Here is a 13,589-nt window from a genome sequence, read left to right as displayed (position 1 = left end):
AAAATGCCCCCAATTTTTAAAAAAAATGCCCCCAGATAAAATTTTTTTTTCAAATTCCACTCACACATTAGCCCCAATGCCCCCAATTTTTAAATAAAATGCCCCCAATTTTTAAAAAAAAACTCACACATTTGCCCAATTGCCCCCAATTTTTTTTAAAAATGCCCCCAATTTTTAAAAAAAATGCCCCCAATTTTTTTTTAAATTATCATATAAAAAAAATTTGCCCCCAATTAAAGAATTTGCCCCCATTTCTTTCAAATTTGTCAATCCCAAATGGGATTGAAAAGGGAATTATATTGACCCCTGGTGTTCAGTGCTAGATAGATAGCACGTTTTCGTTGCTAGATGGATAGCTAACTTTTCTCTCTAGATGGATGGCTAGTATTCATTTCTAGATAGATAGCTAGTATTCCTTGCTAGATAGAAAGTTAGATAACTTGTAAAAAAATGAAAAATTTAAATAATATCATATAAAGATTGCTGATAAGCTTTTACTTGTATAAGAATGATGGCGCCTGTATGATAAAATATAACTGTTGTTAGTTGTAAACTGCTCCATTCCTATCCTATACTAATTCCCCCCCTTGAATACAAATTCTCCCAGGGAAATCAAAATGTTCCCAAAACGCCCCCCCCCCCTCCCCTCGGCACCCCATTATATTATAAATACACCACCTCTCCCTCGAACATCTGTATCCCCCCCCCCCTCCTACCCTCGTCGACTGAATACCGTCCAAGGCTGAATTCGCATCTGCCTAAACCTCTAAACCTTAAACTAAGCTCTAACCCTTATATTTCAACCTCGGCTACAATTCAAATCTGAATCCTTCAAAATTCAAATGTTCCCCTCACAGGATTTTCCCAATCCTTCTTTGGTATTCGTAATTCTTCATTGTAGGGTGTTCCCAATCCTTCATAAGTATTCTTAGTCCTTATTGCGATTTTCCAATTGTCTTTGGATGTTCCCAATCCTTCTTGGATATTCAAAATGCTTCTTGGACATTCCTAATCCTTCTTATATATTTCCAATCCTTCTTGGATATTCCGAATCCTTCTTGGATATTCCTAATCCTTCTTATATCTAATCCTTCTTGTATATTCCCAATCCTTCTTGGATATAATCACAAAATTTATTTAGTATTCCATATCCACTTAATATCCCCTTAGGGTACAAACAAACCTATTTTTGGATATTCCAGCTTTTTGGTGGATATTCTTAGTTCTGGAAAGAATATAAGTGGATAAAGTAAAGAGTCCGAACCTTTCACCCATAAATTTATCCTCCCTGTCTCAGATAAGAGAAAACAATCCAAAAATGAAATTGTTCTTCTAAACTGCGCAACATGCACCTTCACGAGAAAGTAAGAACCAAGAAATTTAACAGGCCAATTTCAGGCTAGTTTCAAGCCAACCAACAAGGTTGAAACAGAGTGGATTGAAAAAGTCAATGTAAAATTTGAAGCTAAAGATTCTAACCCGGTGCTTGTAATTTTATCTTCCCAAGCCAAGCAGTCAGGCAGTAAATACAAGCAGTATTGATTAGAGATACCTTAAAACATCAATTCAAAGTTTTTCCTGCAAAATTTCTCATTAATATCGAGAGAAAATTGCAATTTTCAATAATTAGAGAATACACGAGCAATCTCACCAAGAAAGGGAAAATGCAATAGGGATCGAAAAAACTCGAACAGGGATCAAGGATCGTTTATGATTCGAAAAAGGATTGACTATGGATCAAGTAGGACTAGAAGAATGAGAAGTTAGGAATGCAAGCTACAAAACCGCCTCCAGGAAGGGAATCCTGTAGAAATTTTTAAACAGCTGACTGTGAGAAATATATTTACAACGCTTAAAATATTAACAAATGATAACACCCCCTCCCCCCCGTAAATCCGAAAGGCTCCCCCCCTTTCCCAAACCGTTCCTAAAAAAGTTTTAGAACGGAGAAAAAACAGGTCCAAATCCCGGAAGGAGGATTTTGGCTGCAATTCACTTCGGCTTGGCTTGTTGAATTCAAGCCAAGCCGTAAAAGGAGGGGTGGGGGGCAGGGGCGGTTGCCGGGACTCGTCTCTCGAGAAATTTTAGGAATTTTAGGACATTTGAAAATGTAAACCACAAGAGCAAATATCTACAAGGAGAAGAAAAAAATGGCGGGAAGAGCAGAGCAGTGAGAGAATATTATTTTACGTTAACAAAAATAAAAATTTTAAAAAAATTCTGTACGTTAATAATATGTTCTTATTCAGAATCTGTTTTCGTGTTTTGATGATTCTTTTCTACCACAATTAATGATATAAGGTCAAAAAATAAGAAAAATAAAACTAGTTATAACTTAGTTTAAGTCCACAATAATAAGACAATCTGAATTGAATCGATTCCCTCCTTTGAAAGATATTATAATATATTCGTCTCATGAATGATTAATATATTCAAATGTAAATAAGATATTTTCACAAAGTTTTCAGACTTTCTTTCTTTTGAAATTTAGATTTGTGAAATCTTTTCCAATATTCTATCCTTTCTAAACTATACTTCTATCCTTTCTAAACTATACTTCTATCCTTTCTAAGCTATACTTCTTTACTTTCTAAACTATACTTCTATCCTTTCTAAACTATACTTCTTTACTTTCTAAACTATACTTCTATCCTTTCTAAACTATACTTCTNGGGGGGGGGATGAGGGTTAGCCTGAGGAGAAATAGAACTGCGAGGAGGACTATAAGGAGTGAAGAATTCAACCCAGATTTAAAATTGATAAAATATGAAAGGTTTATAAAGTGGAATATGTATATTCAAGAATAGACCTCTTGTATTCAAGTCTACAGTCTTGACCTTTAAATCCACTTCTTCTTACAACGTGTTTAGTACAAATAATTTTTTATCCATATTTAAGTATCATTGTATCATTGTATCATTGTATCATTGTATCATTGTATCATTGTATCATTGTATCATTGTATCATTGTATCATTGCATTATTGTATCATTGTGACATTGTAACATTGTATCATTGCATCATTGCATCATTGTATCATTGTATCATTGTATCATTGTATCATTGTATCATTGTATCATTGCATCATTGTAAGCATAAATTTGCCAAACTAAAAATTCAGGTAAAATCTGACGAACTAAAAGTTTTTTTGAGTAAATTTTGCCTTGGTGTTCTTTGGAAAAATTCGTATAACAAAATAAAATTTTTTTAAAGTGAGTAAATAAAGTTGCATTATAAAATATAGACGTGACGTTTAACAACCAGTAAAATACAAGATTAAAATCAAGATTTGAAAACACGTTGACTGGATACTTGTTTTTCTACCTAGCCAGGCTCTACTCTGGATTATCAACAACTCCTGAGTATAAAGTTCAATCTCTTAATAAATGTCGTGAGACAATAATAATATCTTGTTAAAGCAACCTGAGCAAGCCAAGCACCTATCCCCTCAAACAATGGATGATATGGCTACTTTATCCCTCCTTATATTCCCAGGATGATACGGTTTCTACCCCCCCCCCCTAAACCTCAACTCGACAAGAACCACAGAAAGAAGAAAATCCGTGAAAGTATTTCTCCAGGATTTTGTTAAAACTTACAATAAGTCCTGTTTCAGCTCTAGGTAGAAGGGTTACAGTGCTTCCATCTACTAGTAGATTCTGACATATACTCCCATCCACAAGCTCACTGAAAAAAAGAAAAAATATTAAAATAAATTTTATACTTCATAATGAACACGAAAAAATCAATATTAGTTAATCCTAATGTTTTCCAAGGAAAAGTTTATTGAAAATATAAAAAATCAAGTCTTAATTTCGTGGATTATATGAAAAGAGAAAAATTAATGGATGTCAATAATAATATTATAGAGCTTGTATAAAAAAAATGAAGAAAGTTAGAAAAATAATTTTTAAAAGTTTTGAATACAGACTGTTAATTTTTTCACATATGTTTCCCCCTTCTTATAAAGGAACTGGTTTGCGCTTGTTCTGTTTTCAACTCAGTCGGATTTTAAATTTCATGTCAACTGCATTTTAAATCTTTTCACAATATATAAACCTCAATAAGGTTTAGAATTCAATTTGAATTTTAAAATTTCAATTCGAAGAAAGAAAATCTTTGTTATATACATCATAAAATTTTTCTTAAAAATATATCAATTTTTGATTATTAAAATTAAATCTCCTTATCGTCACCATCGCAACATTACATCCCGGTTATAGAATGTTCTAAATGTTTAATATAACTCCATCCAGGAGGAAGATTTCATGCATGAGGTATTTTGGCAAAACTAACTCAAAGATTCGCCTTGTTTTGTCTAACTTTAGTGCGAAAAATTGTTTTGCAAACGTGCCAAAAATGTGGTTCCGAGCAATACTTTTGCAATAATAGAAATGGTGCGGGTGTAACGACCAGAAAAGTATTTAAATCTACAGTTTATAAACTAAAAACCTTTAAACTGTATTCTATATTGATTTCAAAATAATAATTAGGTAAATTTAAACATTTTTACTTACACCTTGAATTAAAAATTCTTCTTAAACATTATCTGAAAGGGATAAAGAGCATATTAAAATCTAGGAAATAAATCTATGTATTTTTCAGAAAATGTGGATATTCTTCAAGTGCACTGTTAATTCAAAGGTCGCCTAATATTACGTTAAAGTAAAAAGAATTAATAAAGAATATTAAAAACTATTTTCAGGTGTTATTTATATTAAAACACCATGGTATAGTTTATCAGGTGGAACTCTACTTTACTAAAATATGAAATATTTGACTTGGGGGGGGGGGGCAAAGAAAAACAGTAGTAAAGAAGGAAACTAAGATTGTTGAGAAGGAAAGGAAAATTGTACGGAAGGACAGGAAGAGTGTTAGAAAGGAAAGACACAGTTCACAGTAGGAAAGGAAGATTGTTAGGACGGAAAGGAAGAGGGTAAGGAAGGAAAGGAAGGGTGTAAGGACAGAAAGGAAAATATGGAGTGAAGGAAAGGAAGATGGTAAGGAAGGAAAAGAAAATTGTGAGAAAGGACAGAAAGAATGTAAGAAAGGAAAGGAAGATTACAAGAAAGGCAAATCCATAGGTTGGGTAAAAAAGAAAGAGAAATGTAGTGAAAAGGGAAATAGCTTTGATAAAGGACAAAATTTAAAAAAATTATTTATATATATATATATATATATAAATATATAAAAATATACATATACAAATATATTTTTTTAATATATATATAAGCATATATATTGTTGTGTGTGTAAAAGAAAGTCAGGTTTGATAATATAGTTCCAAGGAACCAGGTTCAGAATCTCATGGTTTATGGAGAAAACCCTAGTCTTTGTTATATCCGTCCTTGCTAACACCCGGAGAAGCAAAAACTCCAGGTCGGAAAGCTCCCATACCGATCCTCTTTCCCTCCGTTGTCCGCACTTCTCACTAAACCGACCTCTTCCTCTCCGATCTCCGCCCTTCTCCCTCTTTCCTACTCAACCCGACCCCTTTCCCTCCGTTGTCCACCCTTTTCCTTATTTCCCACTAAACCCGACCCCTTTCCCTCTGTTGTCCACACTTTTCCCTATTTCCCACTGAACCCGACCCCTTCTCCTCCGTTGTCCACCCTTCTCCCTATTTCCCACTAAACCCGACCCCTTCTCCTCCCCACCCTTCTCCCTATTTCCCACTAAACCCGACCCCTTTCCCTCTGTTGTCCACCCTTCTCCCTATTTCCCACTAAACCCGACCCTTTCTCCTTCGTTGTCCGCCTGTCTCCTATTTCCTACTCAAACAGACCCCTTTCCCTCCGTTATCCGCCTTTCTCCCCATTTCCCCTCCGTTCTCCGGCCGAATTCTTCCTTTTTTTTGAACTCTCTTCTCTCCGTTCTGCGGCATTATTGGTATGTATGTAACTACATCAAAAAAAACATCCTATCTCTCTACTTATCTGTCTCCTCTCCTTCTTCGTACTCGCACCTACCATTCAAATTCTACACAATTTAAACTTTCCATGTAAAAAAATCTTCAAAATGGAAACAAAGCGTGAATGCAAATTTAAGAATATTTTCTCTAAAAAATTGGCCACAATTGTTCTCTTTTGCCTCAAGCTGAAGTTTATCTGCAGAATTGAATAATCAACAAATCTGCGGAAATATGCAAAAAGAAACTCCGGGAGGATTTATACAAAATGTCGGACAAATTGATACTATAAATTCCAACAGAATGATTTGAATATGCTTCGAACAGAGGGCAACCTAACCCAACCTAAATATGAGCTAAACAAGAATTATGAACTGGAACAGTCCAAGAATTGACCAACCAACCCTGATACACTGGAGCGAGGATAAGGAACAAAGTAAACCTGGAGACAAAGCCTGGTTTAATCTCAAGGATTGGTTTGATCTGGTCTCCAGGTCCCTTCCTATAAACTATCACTATATATTTTATATGAATCCTAATCCTACAATATTGTTCTATAATTCACTTCTAAACTTATCTCTGTATGATCCAGCCAGGGAGGATAATGTGAAACATAAGTTTAATTATTCATTATCATTGTATGCATACACTACACACTAAACTAGATAGAATATAAACTCTATTTATCAACTATATAAATGTTTAATTTACCTTCCTTGAACCAAATACGGTCAAACTTATATAAAAGTTCAGCTTCCTTCCACCTTTCATTCTGAACTTTCATATTCATAATCTCTTCTTAGGGCCGGGGAGGAGGGGACGGAGAGGGAGGGACGGAAGTCACTCCTCCTCCTCCCCCCAGCTTCAAATATGAATTCAGTTTGCTCCAAACAGAAAGATTTTCATGTTAGGAATTTACTATTTTATCATTACGCTGGCTGGCGAGTAGCGAGTAAGAAATTTCTGTAGTGAAAGGTAAGTGATCAATGGATAAGTAAATGAAAACCTAAGGAAATTAGCTAACAAGTGTGCCAGAGCACAACAGAATAAGTGAGTAAGTAAGTAAGCAACGGATAGTTATATAACAGGTAAGTACGTAACTACGTACATCTAAGTAAGTAAATTAGAGAATGGGTGAGTAAGAATGCGTTTAGTATGGTTTAGTGAGTAGGTGAGAGAGTAAATCTGTGAGTGAATGAGTGGATAAGCGAATGAGTGAATTTGTGAGTGAATGATTGGATAAGCGAGTGAATGAGTAAGATTTCCCTTGTCTGCTGAAAGTTAACAGTATATCTACCAGGTTACCGTTGTACTTTCCATATACACTATACAGGCAACACAAGGATAGATAGATAGATAGATAGATAGATAGATAGATAGGTAGATAGGTAGATAGACAGACAGACCAGGTAGAATTTCAGGGAGTGCACAAATGACCTGGATATGCATACACATGGTATCATTTCATTCATATATACATATATAAACCCTTCCTTCCTTCCTTCCTTTCTTCCTTTCTTCCTTTCTTCCTACCCTTCCTTTCTTCCTTTCTTAATTTCTTCTTTTCTTAATTTCTTAATTTCTTAATTTCTTAATTTCTTAATTTCTCAAGTTCTTAATTTCTTAATTTCTTAAGTTCTTAATTTCTTCCTTCCTTCCTTCCTTCCTTCCTTCCTTCCTTCCTTCCTTCCTTCCTTNTTTCATGAATTAAATAAATGTTGGTCCTATCCAAGCTAATCCAAGGGAACTCCAATGATCTTCAAGCCTGTTAGGCAACTTGAAAACCTGCTTAGGTGTCAACTTGCTTTAAAACTCTTAACCTTTACTAGTCCTCTATAAAAACTATTATAGTTAGACAAGATTTTGTAATGTGAACTATTTAACTAACCCTCCCTACTATATATTCCTGAGCTAACCCTCCCTAATATATATCCATGAGCTAACCCTCCCTACTATTTATTCCTGAACTAACCCTCCCTACTATAGGTGTCAACTTGCTAACCCTCCCTACTATATCTTCTATCTCCCACTATATATTCCTGAGCTAACCCTCCATACTAAATATTCATGAGCTAGCCCTCCATACTAAATATTCCTGAGCTAACCCTCCATACTAAATATTCATGAGCTAGCCCTCCCCACTGTATATCTATACATGAGCTAACCCTCCCTACTGTATATCTATCCCTAAGCTAACCCTCCCTACTGTAATTTATCTCTGAGCTAACCCTCTCTACTGAATATCTATCTCTGAGCTAACCCTTCCTATTGTATATCTATCCTTGAGCTAACCCTCCCTACTGTATATCTATCCCTGAGCTAACCCTCTCTACTGTATATCTATCCCTGAGCTAACCCTCCCTACTGTATATCTATCCCTGAGCTAACCCTCCCTACTGCATATCTATCCCTGAGCTTACCCTCCCTACTGTATATCTATCCCTGAGCTTACCCTCCCTACTGTATATCTATCCTTGAGCTAACCCTCCCTACTCTACATCTATCCTTGAGCTAGCCCTACCTACTACAAATCTATTCCTGCACTTGCAACTTTACATCTATCCTTGACTATCCCATCCTGCTTTACTTCTATCCTTGAGCTTACCCTCGCAACTTTCTATCTATCCCAGAACTAACGTACACTCCCTGCTTTTTATCTATCCCTGAGCTAACCCTCCCTGTTCTATTTCTATCCCTGAGCTAACCCACCCCTATTCTTCTGTCTCTATTCCTGAGCTAACCCTCCCTGTTCTATCTCTATCCCTGAGCTAACTCTGAACCTGCAGTATTGCTCATCTATTCCCAGCCAAATCCTTAGAACAGACTCATGCCAACATTCCCATTTTCCCTGCAAAACTTTCCCAGGGACCAGGGTTCAACAGAACAGGGTTTACTCTTCATATGGAGAAAACCAACCCAGGCTAAGCACAAAACTGAGTTTTTCAATAATTCCCACAAAAATAAATTCTAGGGTTTAATGGAAGATTTAACCTTTATGTTCTATTAGCTATACACCTTGACTTTAATAAATCCTTTCCCTATATAATAATTTCCTTAGAATGCTTTTATTAAGAAAAATTCTATTCTAGTATCTTAACCAAGCCATGCATTGAAATTCTCCATAGAGATGAGTAGCCTCCTCACTATTTAAGAAGCTTAGCCCTAATATCCTTAAACCCTATCCTATATATTTTAGAAACTTGATCCTAGAAATCTTTAAACCCTATTCTACAGGTTCAAGAAACAATATTCGAGAAATCTTTAAACCCAATGCCACAGATTCAAGAAACCTAATCCTAGAAGCCCTTAAACCCTATCCTAGATTTTCAAGAAGCTTAATCTTAAAATCCTTAAACTCTATCCTATATTTTCAAGAAAGCTTAATCCTAGAAATCTTTAAACCCAATCCTACAGATTCAATAAACCTAATCCTAGAAGTCCTTAAAACCTATCCTATATGTTCAAGAAACGTTAACCAAGAATTCTTTAAACCCAATCCTACAGATTCAAGAAATGTTATCCAAGAAATCTTTAAACCCAATCCAACATATTCAAAAAACCCTATCCTAGATTTTCAAGAAACTTCCTAGAAATACTTAAACCTAATCCCACTAATTCAAGAAACCTAATCCTAGAAATCCTTAAATCCTATCCTATATATATCTGAACCTGGATCCCGAAACAGATCAGTTCTGATATTCAAAAGAATCGGAAATAAAAGTTTAAACTCCGGAAATGGATTGACCTGCAACGAGAAATCCTCGAGCAGAAAATATCAAGATGGAGTAGGGGGCGTTCCTTCCTTCCTTCCTTCCTTCCTTCCTTCCTTCCTTCCTTTCTTCCTTTCTTCCTTCCTTCATTTTTCATTTATAATTGGTTATGATAAAGTGTAATGAACAAATTTTTGACTGATTAATTTCCTGGGTCAGCTGATTGGTCGGGTGAACCAAACAATTTATCAGCAAGGTATACTGATTGATCATCAATATTTTAGCTGATTAATCCGTAAAGTTAGCTGATTGATTGAGCATCTGGATCAGCTGATTGAATTTCTGGATCAGATAATTGATAATCTGAATCATCTGATTGACTTTGTGAATCAGCTGATTGGTCATCAGGATCAGCTGATTCATCAAATAGTTCTTCTGATTGATCGTTTGAATCAGCCGAATGATAAAATAGCTCAGCATATTTGACTATCTGTGTCAGCTGATTGGTCAGTCTACTAGCTGATTAAAATACAAACCAGGGGGAATCGAAATCAGCTGATAAATGAGACATATATACGCTGGAAATATTTAAAATAATCCTCGAAAGAAAATAAGAAAACCATCACGTCACGTGATCACTCTTCTCCCTTCTTGCATGATTCTGTTGTATAGATTTCTTAATACAATCCCTGGACTATATATAAACATACACCAGTACATTAACCCCATATATATCATACATCTACAATATACATAATATTTGAAAGTATAAGAAAAGATTTTAATTTTTATTGTATCAACATTATGTTTCATGGTATTCTTTCTCTATAAAGGAGGTAAATTCTCTCCTTGGACACCTTGAGTCTCCTAGCAATCACTCGTTTTAGCTCTTCCACCGAATCACCTTTATTTACACTAACTTCGAAAGGTCCTCCTGTAAAGGGAGCAACTGTAATACATATCCTAGGATCACTAAGTAGAGGGGGTGTAGTGGGGAGTGATGAACATCTAACTAACCCCGCCTCCTGCCCTTGTTCCTCCTTTTCTCTGTCTGGGTACATCCTGCCTGTTGCTTGGCTCTACACAGACTGGAGGGTTTACCGTGGGGCAGCAGCTCACCACAGCTACAGGACCCCTCGCTACACTACCAGACAAACTAGACATTCAGGACCCTGATCCACAGTTTTAAACAGCTGTACCCGACACATTTGACATTAATATTTCAAAGTTAACATTGTTTTTACCGATTGTATCCAGATATAAAAGTTTTATGAATGTATTAAATATTAAATAAGATCCCAGGGAGTATATAAGACTATTTGAGAAGAAGAGCAGAAACATTTGGGTCATTGACTGTATAGCTCTCCCTTACTCTACACACTATACACACTATACACTCTCTGCAACACAGGATTCTCCCTTTGTTCAGGTTCATAGGTTTTTACTCTTCTTACATCTTCTCTCCTTCTCTTTCCATTCTTAACTTGTCTTTGTTTTTCGCTTTTCTTCGTTCTTCGCTTTTCTTCAATGTTTGCTTTTCTCTTTTCACTCCTTTCTTTTCTCTTTTCAATCTTCGCTTTTCTCTTTTCACTCCTTGCTTTTCTCTTTTCACTCCTTGCTTTTCTCTTTTCAATCTTTGCTTTTCTCTTTTTAATCTTTGCTTTTCTCTTTTCAATCTTTGCTTTTCTCTTTTCACTCCTTGCTTTTCTTCGTTTTTCGCTTTTCTCTTGTCATTCTTAACTTTTCTCTTTTTATTCTTAGCTTTTCATCATTTTTCGCTTTTCTCTTTAAATTCTTCTATTTCGTTTTTTATGAATTCTTCTTATTTTTTTCATAACAATTTCTTCTCATTTCTTCTCTCCTGGGTATCTTTTCTTTCTTTTCTTCTTCTCTTCCTTCTCCTCTTTATTCTCTATCTCCTCCTTATCCTCCTTCTTCTTTTTCTTCTCGTTCTCTTACTTCTCCTCCTTTTCCTCCTTCTCTTCCTTCTCCTCCTTTTCCTCCTTCTCTTCCTTCTCCTTCTTCTCCTCCTCCTTATACTTCTTTTCCTCCTTTTTCTTCTTCTCCTCCTTTTCAAGTTTCTCATTTTTCTCATTCTTCTCATCCTTTTCATCTTACTTATCCTTCTCATCCTTCTCATCCTTCTCATCATTCTCATCCTTCTCAACCTCTCATTCTTCTCATCCTTATCCTCATGCTCCTCCTTCTCCTCCTCCTCCTTCTCCTACTCATCCTCCTTCTCCTCCTCCTCCTTCCCTTACTTCTTCTCCTCCTCCTTCTCATCTTTCTCGTTTTTCTCATTTTTTCTATCCTTCTCATCTCTCTTAATCTCGTTTTTCATACCCTTCACAGCTTCCTCCTTTTCCTCCTTCTCTTTGACACCCTTCTCCTCCTTCTCTTTGACACCCTTCTCCTCCTTCTCTCCACTGTCTCTCAGTCTCAGCTCCCCTATTTGTTTCTCTTTATCCTTTTATTTTTTGGCATCTTTCTTTTCTTTAACTTTTTATCCATTCTCTCTTTTGATTCTTCACTTTTATTCACAACGTTTGTTTCAGTGGTGTGCCTTATTACTCTTTTCTCATCTGTCTCTCATTTATCTCTTTCCTTCAATGTCTCCTCTTTTATTTGTTCATATTTATATCTTCTCTTTTCTCCTTTTCTTACTCCTTGATCTCGTTTATTTTTGTTGTTATTATAACGTTATTTTTTATGTTTTATATTGCTTTTCTTTTTTAACGCGCATTTTTTGCTTCTCAATTTTCCTTTTTGTTTCTGTTTTTAATCCAATCATAACGTTTTTTATCCTTTTTGTTTTGTTTTATTTTTTATTTCTCTTCGCATTCTCTTTATTTTCTTAATATCTTCTATAATTTTCAATCATCCTTCTCTCCTCTTATTATAATCCCATAATTGTTCCATTTTTCCATTTTCTTCAGTTTTTAAATTTTTTTTAATATCGCTCTTATATACTGTTTCTTACATCCAGAATATATATCATTATTCAATATTATAATTAAATTATATTAATATTTTATCAAACATTGCTTATTATTCGCTTTTTTTCTTTTTTTGCCTCTTTTATTTTTTTCTTTTTCTTTGCTCTTATTTAATTATATTCTGCTTCCATTTTTTATATTCGCGAATTTTCGTAATTTTCACTGTTAGTATTTCTCTTTACACTTAGTGTGTATAGAGCGGGATTGATGGTTGGATTTTCAAACGAGCTTCAACTCTAGAACTGGGTTTGAAGTAAACAATTCTTAATACTCAGTTAGTAAACAAATTAGAAATTCTTTTTATGAAACTATTTTTTAACTTTTGCATTCTTATAAAGTAATCATCGTGCTATGAAGTCAAATTAGCTGTATATTATAGCACCGTGCTATAAAGTAATCATCGTGCTATAACGTTAGATTAATTATAGCACGTGTGCTATAAAGTTTTGATTGGTTCCCGGATTTTATCAAAAAAAAATTAAGATATTTACAAAATATTTTTTCAATTGAAATGAAAATAAGATTAAAATCAACTTTATATTTTGACTTCTGCTTTGTTTCAAAGCTTATTTGATCTAGGAATGGCCATTGAAATAAGAAAAGTACACAAACGTTTATCAAATTACCTATAATACTATTATTTTGGCACGACGTGCTATCAAGTTTTGGACTTAAATTTTCTCATATCTCGAAGGTTCTCGCCTTTTTAGATTATATTTTGTTTCTCGATAATGAGAAAATTTAGAAATGTCGTCTTCATTGTATTGATATGAATACCGATACCACCGTTAGTGGACTAATAATATGGTTTCTATATTTTTCTGTTTCCAATAAACACTCATTATCAGTGGGTGTGTCACCAAAAATACACTTATATATGATTACACCCTAGCTCCCCCTACCTACAGGGAAACAGCTTACCAAACAAACATGTGATATAATGCATAGTCACCGAATCTCTAAATTATAAAAAGG

At 34.9% G+C, this 13,589-nt stretch overlaps 1 protein-coding gene across 1 annotated transcript in view; it reads right to left on the bottom strand.

The window, feature by feature from the left end:
* The window catches only part of LOC111709477 (midnolin homolog), a 19,093-nt gene extending 8,373 nt beyond the window's left edge, over window positions 1-10,720 (bottom strand). Inside the window, exons 1-2 of the mRNA XM_023483183.1 lie at window positions 10,440-10,720; window positions 3,600-3,689 (exon numbers count right to left, since the gene is read on the bottom strand). Of these exons, the coding sequence (XP_023338951.1) occupies window positions 3,600-3,689; window positions 10,440-10,679 (330 nt within the window). The 5' untranslated portion in view covers window positions 10,680-10,720. The remainder of the gene's footprint in view (window positions 1-3,599; window positions 3,690-10,439) is intronic.
* Window positions 10,721-13,589: the final 2,869 nt, after the last annotated feature.

Source organism: Eurytemora carolleeae, unplaced genomic scaffold (genome assembly GCF_000591075.1).
Source record: "Eurytemora carolleeae unplaced genomic scaffold, Eaff_2.0 scaffold58, whole genome shotgun sequence".
Taxonomy (NCBI): domain Eukaryota; kingdom Metazoa; phylum Arthropoda; class Copepoda; order Calanoida; family Temoridae; genus Eurytemora; species Eurytemora carolleeae.
Note: the sequence above shows the minus strand (reverse complement) of the source record. Positions and strands in the feature narration are given on the sequence as shown.